The 16,252-nt window shown below is 41.8% G+C and overlaps 1 protein-coding gene across 10 annotated transcripts in view; it reads right to left on the bottom strand.

Moving 5' to 3' along the window:
• Positions 1 to 112: 112 nt before the first annotated feature.
• Positions 113 to 16,252, bottom strand: part of B4GALT4 (beta-1,4-galactosyltransferase 4) — a 32,644-nt gene continuing 16,504 nt past the window's right edge. For 5 of the 10 annotated variants that reach the window (XM_026054724.1, XM_026054726.1, XM_026054725.1 and 2 more), the window contains exons 2-7: positions 13,840 to 14,326; positions 11,871 to 12,103; positions 8,136 to 8,347; positions 3,826 to 3,948; positions 1,140 to 1,244; positions 113 to 638 (exon numbers count right to left, since the gene is read on the bottom strand). In XM_026054724.1, the coding sequence (XP_025910509.1) occupies positions 497 to 638; positions 1,140 to 1,244; positions 3,826 to 3,948; positions 8,136 to 8,347; positions 11,871 to 12,103; positions 13,840 to 14,110 (1,086 nt within the window). In that variant the 5' untranslated portion in view covers positions 14,111 to 14,326 and the 3' untranslated portion in view covers positions 113 to 496. The remainder of the gene's footprint in view (positions 639 to 1,139; positions 1,245 to 3,825; positions 3,949 to 8,135; positions 8,348 to 11,870; positions 12,104 to 13,839; positions 14,327 to 16,252) is intronic. The other 5 variants (XM_026054727.1, XM_026054731.1, XM_026054728.1 and 2 more) reach the window with 2 other exon arrangements.

Below are 16,252 nucleotides of genomic sequence, written 5' to 3'. Positions count from 1 at the left end.
CTTCCCTCACACATAAGCAGCTTTTCCTTAGGCTGGAAAAAAATAGCTTTTCTCAGCAAGTTTGTAGATGCTGAGGTATTCTTGTGCTTTGAATGAAAAAACGCTGGCCTGCTCCTTTTGAAGTCATGGCAATGTTGGCAGTGCTAGGCTGCCTTTCCAGTACAACAAACAGTAAATTTAGTTGTGAGAGCAGAAATTTTTCAGGAGGCATAGTTCAAGTCCTTCCACTGGACCAGCCCAAACAAGGAAACTTTTATATATGTCCCAGCAGAAAGTGCATAGAAGAACACCAGGAACTGTCCCTAAGGTCAGTCCACATCTCCAGTCCTCACAAAAGGAAATTCTGAACCAATCAATTAGATGCTGTGAAGAAAAACTCTTTCCTCTGTGCTACTGAAGTACTTGTTCAAGCAGAATGCTGGGATTCAGCTGCTGTAACAGCTACCACGAACAGAAGGCCTGTCCCCATCTCCTAGAAACTGTGTGGTGCACACCCTTATGAGATCTTAGGCTGCATGCTGAAATCCACTGTGATGTTGATGTATAAAGGGTTATGTTCTACTGAGAGCAATTTATATGAACAAGAATTCAGCCCATCTGTTTTCCACATTCTAGACACCTGGCGTAAAAGCTTCATCCTGAGGACAGAGCAGAGAAGAAATAATCTTCATAACAGCACAAAATTAAAATGCATAGGAGAGGAGTGTTGAGCTCTTCCCCATTACTAGTAAACTTGCAGGTGAAGCAACAGCCATTCTGGGTCTACTCGGAACATCAAGGTCTGCTTTTTCTGTCATGATCATGCATGCTCAGTCAGACATGGGAAAACAGTCCTTGGGTTTTGTGGGGCTTGGGGTTTTTTAAAAACCATTTACTGCCTGAAATCAGATGCTCAAATCATATCTATGTGACTATAACTTTGGAAGCTTTTAAGGAACATTACCCAGGCAATTACAGGCAGAAGTCATGCATAAAACCACAGCTGCCAGTTGTGAACAGTGGTGTTACACTGGTGTCCCCCAGAGACTCTGGTACCACAGAATGCCTATTTGGCCTACAGTGAAAAACCGGGCCACCAGTTCCCTGGCTCTTAGCCACCTACCAAGACGATGCAAGGTGGAACACTGTCCCTGACTCACCTCTCTCCATTCTCTTCATTGCCCTGGTCTCGAGTGTGAAAGATCATTGTGTACCGGGCTACGTCAGGGGACGGCCTCATCACTCGCATCTTCTGCATCTCAACCCTGAAAGAAGCAATAGTGCACTGAGCAAGACTGTGTGTTAAGGCAAAGACGACATTTGGAGACTTTGAGTCTTGTAGAAGCTGTGGAGGCAAGCACACCAAGAACCCTAAGAAACTTATCTTCACCTCCTCCATGCCCCGTTTTGCCACAGGAATGGAGCTCAAAGACTTGTGTTTTTTGAGAGCAGGTCCAGCAGAGTGACAGATACTGTTTTCTTTTGCACAGAAGCAGGTAATTATTACAGTAGGGATCATGTAGATCATGTAGAGCCCATGTTTTTGTGCCAACAGTGAGCACAACAGAATACATTTAAATTAGTATTGTCTGGTGTAGTTCTTGTTGCCGTGTATTATCCTAGGAGGTCTGCATCAAGATTTCCACACATTCTGCAACAACTTTGTCTCAACTCCTGCAGTAATGCCCCTACATTTGGTAGCTTCCCACCGAAAAAGAACCGAGTCCATTTCTTTTCTAATGGTTTGCAGGCAGCTGTGCAATTTTTAACCTTTGTTCACATGAATAAAAATCTCTGATTACACTGCCAGAAACACTAAGTTTCCTGTTTGGTTTAAGTGCCTAATATCAGGCACTTCCTTGGAACTTTTGGCCTTAAACATATCTTATGGAATACAGTAATTTTGCTGCCAGCTGAAAGGATTAATTTCATGACAATGGAATTAAGGAATACGCTGAGCCTCTGCTAGTTAAAAAGCACCTAAAAGAGCAATAGGAAACCAAAAATTTGAGAAACTGAGCCCCCACAGATTTTCAATGACTGTATATAGCAATAATTTATCAAATGGAGGCAACAAACAATCTGAAATTCTCTTTGTGCTGCTCATTTTAGGAAGGGACCCAAAAGAGAGTATCCCATTTAGCACTGAGGCAACACAGTAGGATGCAGAAGTACTCCTGCCCTGAGTTCTTGAAGATAATGAAGGGGATGCTGCCATCTGCTGCCTTCACAGAGGATCTCTCCCTACAACAACCTACTGAGAAAGCAAGTTTCCCATTACCCACTGACCACAAACTGCATAAACAGCCCAGTCCAAAATCTACCCAAGAGGAGAGACATAAGCCAAGTCCAGTGCAGTGTGCACTCTCTGGGCCATACAGTTTGGTGGCAACCACATGGCTGTGCACCCCTTTCCACACCAAGACCACAGTGGCTGTGAAGTTACCAGGTGCCATGCCCAAGCCAGTATCACTTGATTCCAACCACTTACAAACACCCTAGACACCATCAGTAAATCCTGCTGATCTGCTGCACAGCTGGTTCTGCATCTCATGAACGTTTGAAAGAACACCACCATCACCTTTGCTCATGAACTGTGACACTTTTCAGGAAGCTGAGGAATAAGATTTGACCAAGCCATCCCCTGCCACTAAAAAGGCATCTCTCAAGATGTTCTCACAGAGAAGTTGGTGTCTGTAGCTAGGGTTTTTTTTTTTTTAAAAAAAAAAAAAAAAAAAAAAAAAAAAAAAAAAAAAAAGGCGATGGGACCGAAATCTGTGTTACCACTAGACCTTTTACATTTCTTGAGACAAAGCCTGACCACATCAGTCATGCTAGACTGACATGGGGAAAACTTTCATTTGGAAATTCCTAACTTTAACATGCTTCATTTCACCAATGTAATTATTTAACAACACCAGGGGTATGCATTTAATGTCCCTGAAACGTTTGTTTGCATATTTAAGCAACTGAACAGGATAAGCACTAGTTTATCCACCAGGTTAAAAATTGACAGGCTCTGCCAAGCAGAGCTTGCAGGCTCTGTTCTTGCTGCACTAACAGCAATGTGGGATTATAGGGGTTTCCTCCAAAGCACAGAGCAGAAGTTCAACACTGAGCTTTTATTGATCATCAACATGTATGCTGACTGATTATCAACATACATCTTCTATTGGTTTCTTTGACCTGCTAAACTAACAAGCTTCTCCTGCTTCAAGACAGGTCTGTAAAACTAGTTTTAACCTCAGCGGCAATGGGCATAAGGCAGATATATGCAATCTATACAAAATGCAAGTTACTGACTACACCTACAGAAAAACTAGGCCATGCTCAGAGGAAATCATGACAGTCAGTGAATGCAAACCCCTCTCCCCTCCCCCAAACCCAAAGCTGCCACTCTCTTGCAATTACTGGAGCTCAATTCATTTGTGTTTCTTGAAAAAACCTACTCCACACTTCAATACTATTGTTTTGGTTATAATCTACTCCCAAACCAAAAATACAAATGCTCTGAGGCTGCTCCCTCCCTCCCCTTCCCCCACCCCCCAAAAAACTAGCAATAACAAAGAAAACACCCCATCCCCCCCCCAAACACAATCTCAACAGGAGGACCAGGCTTCAGGCCTGCCTAATCTTTTCAAAGAGGAAACTGTTCATAGAATTGCATCTCACACTCCAAATCCCCATAGCAATACAGCTTTTGAGTTGAAGACTCCTGTAGTGTTCCATCACCTTTGGAGGCTAGGTGTGAAGTCGCACAAGTTTGTTGCTTTTTTTGTTTGACTGGTTTTTTTAAACCCCACTTCTCACCCTCCCACACCCATTTCCCTCCAGCCTTCTTTTTACCTGATTCGAAGGTCATCATCTTCTCCACCCCAACCCCAGTAGCTGTTAGAGAATCCATTCACCTTGGAAAACTGTTCTCTCGTTAGAGCAGTTACGCCTCCAAAATATCCCTGGTAACGTAACCTAGAAGTGCATAAGAAGAGAGAATGAATAATTAGAAGTCTTGCTCTACTAATGGTGAAAATATTACCCTGAAGCTTTGGATCCAGACCTGACTTTTGCAAAGTTCAGGGTGCACAAATCCAAGAGCAAAATCTCTTCTCTCCCTCTTTTGCCAAAAATATAGTGTTGCTTCAGGCCAGAAGCAACTGACACAGAGAGACTGGTGCATTCTTACTTGAATAGTTCTTTCTTTTACACATGACTCCCCTTGCCAGTCAAAAAGGCTCTTTACCTCAAAGACTCTAAATGAGTAAGAAAGCAACAAATCTATGCAATAATATAAAAGAAACAACAAGAACTTGCTCCTTTGTAATAATGATCGTACAGCTAAATTTCAAAAACTTAAGATGAAAAACTAAGGGGAAATGTGCAACTGGTCCTCAGCAGAGCTAGCAATATTATAAGACAAATTCCAAGGTAAAGTGTAGCGTAAAAGGAGATCAGTTTCTAACCTCTACCTTCCTTGTCCTGGAAATTGCATCTACTTAAAAAAAAAATATAATAATAATGACATACCATGTTTACTCACTTCTTATACTGCCCTGCTAATTGCTTTTTATGACACCCTCCACTTGCTTGGCCCTAAAGGTAACCATTACAACACAGCCTGTACTACATTGTCACTACCAAATTCAAACATGATGTGCAAATGGCTGTAGATTATATTTTTATTTGTGGATGTATGTGAATCTAAATAGATGAACAGACTGGCAGAGCTAGAAAGTATACATTACACTAACTTACATGTCAGATAAGTGAAAGTGCAAATGCTTATTATTTATTTCATGGATCAATTGGGGGGAAAAAAAAATATCACAGTCACACTCACACTCACCACACACCCACACCCCCTATTTTTTCCTTGAGGCTGGCTGATTTTTGCTCCTGGCATAGAATCACAGGAAAATCAACCTCTGGAGATCATCTGGTCCACCCTCCCCACTCAGGGCAAGGTCACTACAACAGGTTGTTCAGGGCCATGTCCAGTTGGGTTTTCAATATGTCCAAGGATGGAGACTCCACAACCTCTCTGGGCAACCTTTTCCAATGTTTGACCACCCTTGCAGTAAAAAAGTTTTTCCTCATGTTTAAATGGAACTTCCTGTATTTCAGTTTGTACCCATTACCTCTTGGTTTTCACTGCATACCACTGAGAAGATTCTCTCTCCATCTCCACCTTCTTTACTCCCTCCCATCAGTGTGCATAGCAACCTGATAAGATGCACCCTGAGCCTTCTTTTCTTGAGCTCTCTAAAACTCTCCTCATACATCAGATGCTCCAGCTCCTTAATCTCCTATGTGGCCCTTCACAGGAACCTCCCCCAATTAGCATGACCTTTCAAAGATAGTTGAGAGTGGCCCCACAATGACAGCAGCCAGCTCCCTCAGCACTCATGGATCATCAGGTCCCATGGGTTTGTGTACGTCCAGTTGTTTTTTTTTTTTAAATTTCCTGACTTGATCCTCCTTTACCAAAGGTAAGTCTTCATTGTTCCAGGCTTTCCCACTGGTTCAGGGGCCTGTGACTCCTGAAGGCAAATCTTACCAGTAAAGACTAAGGCAAAGAAGGCATTGAGTATTGCACCCTTTTTCATATCCTTTGGCACCAGGTCCCCTGCCTTGTTCAACAGTGGGACTATATTTTCCCTCATCTTCCTTTTGCAGCTGATGTACCTGTACAAGCCCTTCTAGTTTCCTGTCACGTCACCACTTGCCAGATTCAAATCCAGATGGGCTTTGGCTTTCCTAATCCAACCCCTGCAACCCCCCCACTCAGACAATGTCTCTATGTCCTCTCGAGTCACCTGACTCTGCCCACATCTTGCATGCTTTCTTTTTATGTCTGAGTTTTGTCAGAAGCATCCTTGTTCAACCATACAGGCTTCCTGCCATCCTTACTTGACTTCCTGCATATGGGGATGGACTATTCTTGAGCTTGGAGGAGGCAATTCTTGAAAATCAACCAGCTCTTCTGGACCTCTCTTCTCCCCAGGACCATCTCCCACGGGATTCTTCCAAACAGATCCCTGAACAGGCCAAAGCCTGCTTTCCTCATGTCCAAGGCTGTGATCCTGATATTTGCTTTGTTTCCTCCTTCCCTCCTCGTTTCCAGCCTTCACATCCCCAACCAGTCCTTTCATGTTTATGAGGTCCAGCAGAGCACCTCCTTTCATCAGCTCTGATGACCTCTGTCAGGAAGTTGTCATCAGTGCACTTCAGAAATCTCCTGTATTGCTTGTGCCCTGCTGTGTTGCCCTTCTGGCAGGTATCAGTGTGGTATTCTGCACCTCCGAATCACTGTTCAACAACCTCTTCCATGAGGATAAGAGAACATCAGCTCCTTTGGGATTTTTAAAATTGGACTGAAGAAACCATACAGTAAAAACAGTCATCAGAAAAGGATGTTGTACTAGTCTCTAAGCTAGAAAGAATTTTCTCACCCTTACCATCAAGGTTTCAATAAGTAAACCTTTTTCTATTTCACAGAATCTAAAACCAAGCTGTGGTTATACAATTCAACACTACTATTGTGTACTTGCTCTCCATAGAAGCGTAGCTGCTAAAATTACCATATCACCATAGAAGATATCCCCCTTTAAGAAAACGAACAAAAAAGCTCCCCCTCAAAAGACCCACATTGCTGCCCAGGACGTTTTGTATTAATGCAGAACACTTATGGTTTCCGTTTTCTCAGCTTCATCTGAGACACACGTCTCAATATGCCTACCTCAGCCTAAGCAAAAGGCTGAGGTCACCCAACTGGGATTTTAATGTGTGGTGTCAGCTAAGTTTAGGTACTTAACGGACTCAGGATCTGAATTCCTTCAGACATACCAATGAATTTCCCTGGAAATAGACAATTGTTATCCCTTCCTCACAGATGTGGGAACAGAGACGGCAACACAAATGAGAAAGCATGAACTGAAGTCACACCACCAGTATCCTAGTGCAGGGTATTCACAACAAAAACATTTTGTCAGCGTAAGACTTTTTAAACCAAAGGCTAAAGCTGACCTAAAGCTATCAGCTCCCTTCCACAAACAGGAGAAACCCAAGAAAATTAACTGAAAGATGCCCCTTTAGCAAAAGCAAAAATGCATCTGCACGCTTAGCTAATCAAAACCCATGCAGTAACTAAGGCATAGGAAGTTAAGTAAAACACCTCAAGCTTTGTTCAATATTACTAATCTGGATTCTACATGTCTGTCAAATAACCAAAGCGGTGTTTCTGTTGCTTTGGTGTGTTGACCATCCTGCAGTCCTTAGCATTCTCTTTGCAATGCATGCTACTCCAAAAATCTGTCACAAGCCTAGTTCATTTCTGGTTGTTCCAGTTTTTACTAAATAACTGGTAAAGTAAATATTATTCTATATAAGAATTTGCACACCCAATCTCTTTCTCATATATTCGATAAAGAAAACCCAGAAATGAAGCAGAGTTTTACTTGAAAGCACTTTGAGATCAGCTTTTGAGAAGTCCATTTCTAATTAATATTTAGAGTGACATAAGAAGTGAATCTTGAAAGAAACAGGTTTGATCAAACCACTCTAGTCATTAAAATCACCAATCTCAGGAGTATCTTTCCTCCAAGGTGGACTAGACCTGACTTTTTCACTTTAAATTATTTGTATCACAGGAGCAGCACTTAGGGGACTCATGTAAAGCATTCCTGTGTTAGGCACTGCACAGTCAAACAGCTAAAGGGCTATCCTATCCCTTGGCAAATTCTCACACTTGAGCTCTCAATACCAGAAATTACCTCTTCAACAGCAAAAGCTAAGTGGCAAGTTTTATTAGCACAATCCTAATACAGTTCATACTGTTAAATCACAGGACAGAAGACTGCAAGTATATTTCTGTATTTCAACCTCTGGCGTGTTGCTTTCCACTCAGAACCTCCTTAACATCACCCCCAAAACAGGAATAGCGATGTTAACTACTCGCATAGATGACCAAGGGGCTAACTTCAAAGGAGTCTGTAAGGACCTTTGTTCAGAAAGAGCTCCAGGGAGGCAGAATGTTATCACCAGAAATCTGGTGTCAGATAGAAGTGTACTAATAATTAAACAGCTCCATTAGAAGAGGAACATTATCAGTAACATGGCATTTTCCAGTTGGTATTCTCTCCAGAGTCTTGATTTCCTACCTGTATCCAGTATTGTTTCTGCCAACTACAAGGTGCTTTGGTTGTGTGTCACACATGTAAATATTAAAGTCATTCTCTGGCACCAGATCCACATCATGGAAAATGAAACAGTCCCAGTTCTCTTCTTTCATGGCCTCTAGGTATCCTACATTCAACAGCTTAGCTCGATTAAACTTCGTGCTGCCAGCCTGCGGAAAAGAAGGGAAAAATCTCTAAAAAAAAAAAAAAAAAAGTCAAACCTTTTTAACCAGAACTGCTCCCAGGCTTTTGTTCTAATCACATAAGTTCACAATTGCACTTGTGCTTCACAGCCTTTACAGCAGTAACTATACAAAGAGCTACTCCATGACATTAGATATAGCATCAGAGCAGCCAATAATTTGAAGTGTTTCTTTCAGTCTACTTGCCATGAATAAACACAGTCAGGGTCAGAAAAGGCTAAGGCTATCTGGCTACCAGAAGTATGCATGCTGCATGACACAATTCCACTACTATCATTGCTCCAGTCCAGGAATTTCTATCAGGCTACATAACAAAAGAGGTATCAGTAAACAGCTGAGAAACCAGCACTCCATGCAACTGCGATTGTACAGCTTATGGAAGCTTAAAAAAATAACGGTACTCCCAGTGATTGGTTTATAGATTTCTGAGCACTTGACACAGGTGATTAAGCATTGCTATCTGCAAAACGGAGTGGACAAGCACAAAAGGGTTCAAGTGTATTTCCTTAGGCCACACAGTAGGTGGCAGAGCTGGAAATAAAATGTAAGCCTCTTCATGTTTTATTTAACTCCTACCTACACCCTAGTTACTATGCTGCACAGGGACTCCTAGCACAGAGCTTCACTTTACTTTTACTGATTTTAGTTGTTTGCTTTTACTATACGTTAGTGTGTCTTCATTTTTTACAAATATCATTTTCCACCAGTTTTTTTAATATATCTATATAGGTATATATAGATATATATATCCTGTATCTGGCAGTTTTGTAAGCTTACAATGACACAGTTCATTCTGAAGCAACATGAGTACTTATCTGGCTATTTATTTTTTACTGGACTGTACACACACACCAGCCAGCAGAACACTTTCTGCTCCTGAGGGCAAGCTGAGAAGTTGCCTCCAGTTCACACTTGGGAATCAAAGGGATGAGCTTTATGCTTCCAGAATCCTGTCTGTAGGCTGACAAGATGGTCATTTTTGTCAAAGCTAGCAGCCTGGTGAACTTAAAAGAATTAAAAAACAATTTTCAATAGAAAGAGTCCAGAGAGCTTCTAGCAAATGACAGAAAGAGGCTCCATGGAAGAATAAAAAGCAGCTGGCCTCCCCAGACTGAGAGAGTGGTTAGCTCTAGGGAAAAGCAGGCATAGGCAAAACATGTTTTATTGTTTTAATAAGTAACTTTCCTTCAAAGAAACAATTTGCTCACCACTACCAATAGCCATCTGCTCCTGCACAAAGATATATAGGATTTATGGCTCATCATACCTGCAGCTAGGGAAATGAAGCCCATGGCCCATTCTGAAAAATTGAGAGGGAGAATCAATTGCTTCCATTTCGAGTCAGGGAAAGAGTGCATTTCCAAGAAAAACTTAGATACGATTCACTCAAAATCTGTGATGTCAAGGTTCTGAGTATTTTCATATACAGGACACACAAAAAAATCTGACAGAATACCTTCTCCTGATGATGAAAACATAGACTGAGTGAACAACAGAACTTTTCAGATGACTGGTAAAGAACATACAGAGAACGTATATTGTATAGCAAATCCAGCATAATTCGGCAGCAACATCTACTATCTGTTGGATTTTCCGTCTCCTTTGCCAGTTTAGTCAGTGACAACCACCCCCTTGCTGTACAAAGATAGCTGAATGACAATTACTACTGCCTTCTATCAAAGGTCATTTCAATGTTGGACCATATGGTGAACAAAAAGTAAACTCTATCTCATCTTTTATAGAGAGGAGGAGAATCCTCCTCCTTTTCTTCTATGCAAGAAAAGTGACTACAAGACAAACTTTGTTGGGAAAGAAATTATTCACCCTTTAAGAATTACAAACTCACATCTTTCAGTACTTCACTCACGTGGGCATGTGTTTGTGCAGAGAAACATGGCTTTCAAAATGTTAAGAGTAAACCATAAAGAAGAAATCTGGAGTTATGCCCTTTTCGTGGTTCACAGAGAAAATATGAAAGGCCCATTTCTTAATCTTCCTTCAAAGGAGGCTTTTATATTTTAATATATTTTATAGTATGTATAGTATAGTACATATATAGTGTAGTATATTTTAATAGTTAAATCCTGGTTTTATCTATTTCTTTCCTCAAAGATACTTAAAACATGGAGACTGAAAATGGATAAGAGTTTTAGTTAGACTCACCTTCCAGTGTATGGGTGTGCCTATCCACCATGAAAGGCTAAGTAAAAGTTTCCTATCTTCCAAGTAAAAAGTTCAATAGAACAACTCCAGACTTCACATTGCTGTCAGATCAGACAAAACTTTCAGAATTCCTTATTACTTTTTGCTAACATAATGACAGCCTGCCTCCATCTCACATATCTCAATAAAACAAAACAAAAACCCAGGCATGCCCATTCTTCCAATGATTTATTGTTAACCACTGCTTGCTAGTTGGGTTCAGCCATTATATGTACAATTACAGTACACACTAATGCAGAAAAAAGCCGCACTTTTCTACTCTACAGTCCACATGATGACTATAAACAAGGAAAGAACAGTATATTCCAACTGAAAGTAAATCCTGCCATGACTTTTGTCATTGTTCTGCCACGACATAGAGCAAAAATGTAAGCTTCTTCCTAGAATGTGCTGCTTCTTCCTGATTAAATGACTCCAGGCTAATTAAACAGAAAGGAAGAGAAACTTCACTAACTTATCACCTCATTTGTGTCCCGCTGTTTGAAAAATCTGCCTAGTGTCAAAGCAGAGCACATAAGTAAATGACAGTAGAAGAAAACTGATACAGTTAAAGATCAAAGAAAAGACAACATATTACAAGAGAGAAATCTATGCTGCCTCAGCTCATGTGACCAGAACATATGCACCATATGAGATGGAAAAGGACCTGGCTGAATGCTCTGAATGCTCAAATTTTAGCCACCAAATCAGCAGAGCTAAAGAGAATATGAAAAAGGAAGTCATTAAATCTTTCAGGAACCAAATGCTATGACTGTTCCTTCCCTCAGCTCTTGTCATGTAACTAAAGTACCTACAGGCAGTAGGTAGCATGTTTACCTCGAGACAACAAGTACAACCACATGATGTGTGTGGCTTACTAAGCATGACAGCCAGTAAGCAGATGGGAGAGAAGAGCTGGATATAAACTGAGGCCTTTGGTTCAAACATCTCTGAATTTAAAGACACAAAATATTTCAGCCTAGTTGTGTAAATATATGGTGCAGGAAAAGTGAGTTGCCAAAAGATCTGAGCACTAACTCAGAAATATTAAGTTAGAATGAGAAATGGACAACAATTAGAGACAGGGTTTGTTAATACTTCCAAGTTTTCCTAACAATAGCTCATATCCTCTAGCATTACCAGCAATGGTTGGAAGACCCACAACAATTAGAAGACCCTCAACAACTGGAAATGTTCGAAGCAGGCTCAGAGGACTGATGCTTGACAGCAGAGGTGGCAGCCTACCTCTCCTTGGACTGCAGAGCAATGATGTCACCCCCCACCCAAACAAGTCTCTGTGTAGCTGCCTCACCTGGTGAATAACGTAGATGCCATAGTCCAGCTGCTGCCTCTGTAGGAATGGGTGGAGGTGCTCCAGGAGGTACAGTAGGTGCCTCTCTCGATTGCGGTGCGGGATGAGGATGGCCACATGTTGCAATGCTGAGCACTCTGTAGGGTGATACCGGCCCTTGGCTACCTGAGGGTTCTCCTTTTCTACTTCTTCCAGTGTGAGAGATGCTTTGAAGGTGAGTTTGCTGGCACCTCCTGCAGGAGAAGCACAGGAAGCCTTCCTGATTTGTTTCTGGTTGTGGCTAGTCCAGTGCCCTCACGAGGTACTCTGATACCAGCATAAGAAACCCAGGTTCAAGCCTACAGTTCGTTTCCCTGGCTTTCGAAGAGAAAAATAGCACTACAACAGCATTACAGAAGCAGTGGAAGGAGGGGATATTGAAGTTCCACTCTACTGCAGGAGGATTGGCCAGAGATGGCTGCCAGGACAAAGAGGAGGACAGCAAAGTGGAAAGAGATGTAGGGCTGGAACCATGAGAAGCCACCACAGCTTAAAACATGAACAAAAGCATCTCAGGCTTAAGACTAGAAATATATAAGAGAAACTATACCAGGGCTCTCTCTAGCCAAATGAAATTTTCATCACTTCTTTTGCACTGATCTGTCATTCTAGCCCCTCCAAATTCAGCAAACCAACAAAAGAGAACAATGCAAGCAACTGTGAGAGTACATGGCTTTACCTTAAACAAATACATCTAAAGGTGTGGGAGGGAGGATGCACCTAGACAGCAACCTTTTGGACTACATCAGGGAGGAGGGAAGAATCCAGTTTCACAAACAAGTACCTACTTGGGCTCATGAAGAAGATGAGGACGATGACACGGTAGTGCAAAACAGATGCCTGGTGCTGCTAGCACAGGGTGTCTAAGGCAGTACAAGTGGTCTAGTAAAACAGCTAAAACTAGGAAACAAAGTCACCTATTTGAACCTTCACCATAAATCCCCCCCAAAAATTCAATGACACAATGATCCAAGTGGGAGTACTACCCCCAAAGCAGCTGTAAAGACCTTCAATTGTTGAGATAAAGAGGTGAAAGCACATCTGATAATGAAAAGGAAAGTCTCTTGTGTGGAAGAAAAAGGGAACACTATAAAGAAAAGAATAAAGAAATCTGTGAAACTGGCAAATAGGGATAAGGACCGTTTTTCTTTATGCTGTCATTGTAAAGTTCACAGTTTCAGGAGATAAACTGTACTCCAGCTCTGCAGATTAAACAGCTGTAAGTAGTGAAGAGAACTGTCTGCATTCTTTTAAATACCTAGTCAGCAGTCCAGAGCAAAGTTTAATACACAGGTGTTAGGTTGTTGCAGCTTTTCTGATGGACTTTCCACTGTCTTTGCACCCTCTCCTCCTGACAGCCAAGAGTATCAAGTTCAGCCTACAAGTAGGAATGCCTTCCATTTCATCTTATCCCCAAAGTGGTAGGATAGGGGGTTTTGCCCAGAACACATACAAGGTGACAATGGAGATAAATACAAGCAGTGCAGAATGACTAATGGGTTTCTACCACATTCAACTTGAAAATGCAGAGGTGGTCAAGCTTCCTGACATTAAAAGCTATATTCCGAAGTTCTCCCACAGCAAAGAGCTACACCCTGCCCTACCCAGACACCCTCTACATTGCCACACTTCACAGCCTCAGCTCCATGCACTGTACTCTTTCCCCGCCCCCTTTCTTTAACAGCGACTGTACCCTACACTCCCAATCTTCCAAGTCTACCCAATGCCATCAGACAAATCTTCCTACAGGAGTTAAGGCAGTCAGTGCCACAAGTCACTACCCTCATCCAGAAGTACTTATTGCAATTAGTAGTGTTGTTATTTGGTTCACAGCAAAAATGCCAGAGCAAAAAACAGCTAGGAGAAAACCAAGTCAGCAGTACTAAGCAGATGCAATTGTTAAAAAAAAGAGGAAAACAGTATCACTTACGCAGGTATGGAGAGAGAGCTGGGCAGTGACCCTGAGATGACTGCACTGTGGGAACTTTCACAGTTGATTTGGTCGTCTTCTGACTGTCCTCTTCCTCCTCCAGGCTGGTTACCTTTCTGAAATTTTCCACCACGCTCTTAGCTTTAGGAATTGCCTGTCCAGAGTCCACGATGTAACTGAGTGTGGCCCATAGCACCATCAAACACAAAGTGACAAGCAGCAACACTTTGAACCTATAGAAGAAGTGAAGGACATAAGAGCTCAAGGCCATGGCTCCCTCTGGCCCGCAAACTGCTTCCTTAGTGCTCTTCCTGAGGTAGGCCCTTCACTGAACACTCAGTGGGGATGATATCAAAGGTCCCCAGAAAAACGTCACAGTAGAGAAGGAAAGCCGGAGGTAGGGATGGCTGCCACACTTCCTCTGGTTTTGCAGTTCATGGAGTTCTGGTGCTGTTTGTCCTCGAAATGTCAGAAAACATGACTTAACCTGGACCAAAAAAAGGAGGGATGGGAAGTTAGCTTTTACTGCTGTACCTTCTCTGGCTTCAAGAAAAGAACTTATGACAAGCCAAAGGATCAAAACATCACAATATAAAAGGAAGAAGAAGTATCTACTGGTCAGAAACTTGGGAGACTAAGCTTTGGTCCTAGCTCAGTTACAAACCAGCCGTATGATTTTAGGCAAATCAGTTTTCTTTTTTGCTCCTCACTCCCAGCCTGTCCTTTTTCAGATCAGAATGTGCAGCAGTTGTCCCATTATGTCTGTGTATGGTGCCTGGCACTACACAAGCTTAATTACCTCTATTGCTAACATAATTAACAACAGCTGCAAGGCCACAGATTCTGCTGGCCATGGGTAAAGCCAGCTCCCCTCACCACAATGAAGAACCCATGAAATTATCTCTGAAGTATTAAACTGTTTTCTTCCGAGAGAGAATATTATCAATGCTATGCTGCTATACACTGTAGTGTGAACCATATAATGGTTAACTGACATCAGAAACTATTCATTAGCTACTGCCTGACAGTACCACCTTGTGGGTCATTGCCCAGTATTCCTCTCTCACATGCTGCTGTAATGAGGAATAAACAGGACAGAGGTAAATCATCCTGCTTTCTGAAGGAAAGGTTCAGTTTTCCACAATAGGTCTGCAAGGATCCAATCCTTTATTCTGTCTCCTGACCTCTTTCAAAAGCTCCATTTTCATACAGGCTTTCATTGCCATCATACTATAGAGTTACAATGCTAATACTCTTGCCTGATAGAACATAGCAGAGAAAGAATGAAATTGCAATAGAGAGAGCTTTGATAAGGAAAATACACAAGAAAATAGCACCTGCAGAAAAAAACAAGGACTGAAGCTAAGCAAAGCAAAAGCTTGGTGCTCTCATTTATGCCCTCTGCCCTGATTTTCCGTGTGGAAAATTGTCAAAATAGTCTGTAAGGCATTGATAGCATAGGTCTCTACTATTCTCCAAGAAGTCTGAAAATGGTCTGAAACTAGCAAGAACTAGTCTTTCCTCTGCTGATACCCATTAGCTCTGTTTTCAGAACAGAACAGAAAACAGCTGCCACAGAGCAATAGCCAATATCCAGCTTACCTACCAAACTAGAAAATCTATGTAGTTAAGGACTGCCATATACATCTGCGAAATCCAAGATGATCAGCAAAGCTAAACTGTATGCTGATAGTACACAGTGCTTTCCACAAAAGGATCTCAAATCTTGTGATAAACAACTGGAAAGCAACTTTGTGAGGGGCAATCTATAATATGTATGTCATGGATATAGTAAGCTTGATTACTTATTTTCCATGGTCAAACATTCACTATTTTTCTCTTTTTTGCACTAAAAAGTATCCAGCCTCTGCACTATCCAACAGAGAAGAAATACAACCTTCAGACCCAAATACAAACAAACCTCATGACCTCAGTTGTAAAAACCTTCACGTTTACTCAGCACACCTCTTTCATACATTCACTTAGATACTGTGATAAAACCATGCCTTCCTCACTTTTTTTCTCCTATACAGTCAAAAACATCAACAACAGAAGAGTAAACTATGAACTTATTTCTCCATCTGTATCATCAGAGATGTTCAATGAATTCTTACTACAGAATTAGCTGGCAGGGGTCTTGCATACACCTAGAAGAGCACTGCTCTCACTGCTGATAACCACCCCAACAAGCCATGTTTCCCCAGACACCTCATATTTCTTTCACCACATCCCAGGAATCCTCAATATCCTGCTACAATCCCACCACTCTGGCAGGCCTCAGGAGAGTCTCACATTAACACACACATCCACACGCACACAAATAGCAATTATGTCTCAGGGTCACCACACAGGGCCCAGACTAAACCCAACCTAAGTATTTTGCAGTGATGCTGATGATCTGCTCCAGATGGTG

This window comes from Apteryx rowi, unplaced genomic scaffold (genome assembly GCF_003343035.1).
Source record: "Apteryx rowi isolate R43461 unplaced genomic scaffold, aptRow1 scaffold_961, whole genome shotgun sequence".
Taxonomy (NCBI): domain Eukaryota; kingdom Metazoa; phylum Chordata; class Aves; order Apterygiformes; family Apterygidae; genus Apteryx; species Apteryx rowi.
Note: the sequence above shows the minus strand (reverse complement) of the source record. Positions and strands in the feature narration are given on the sequence as shown.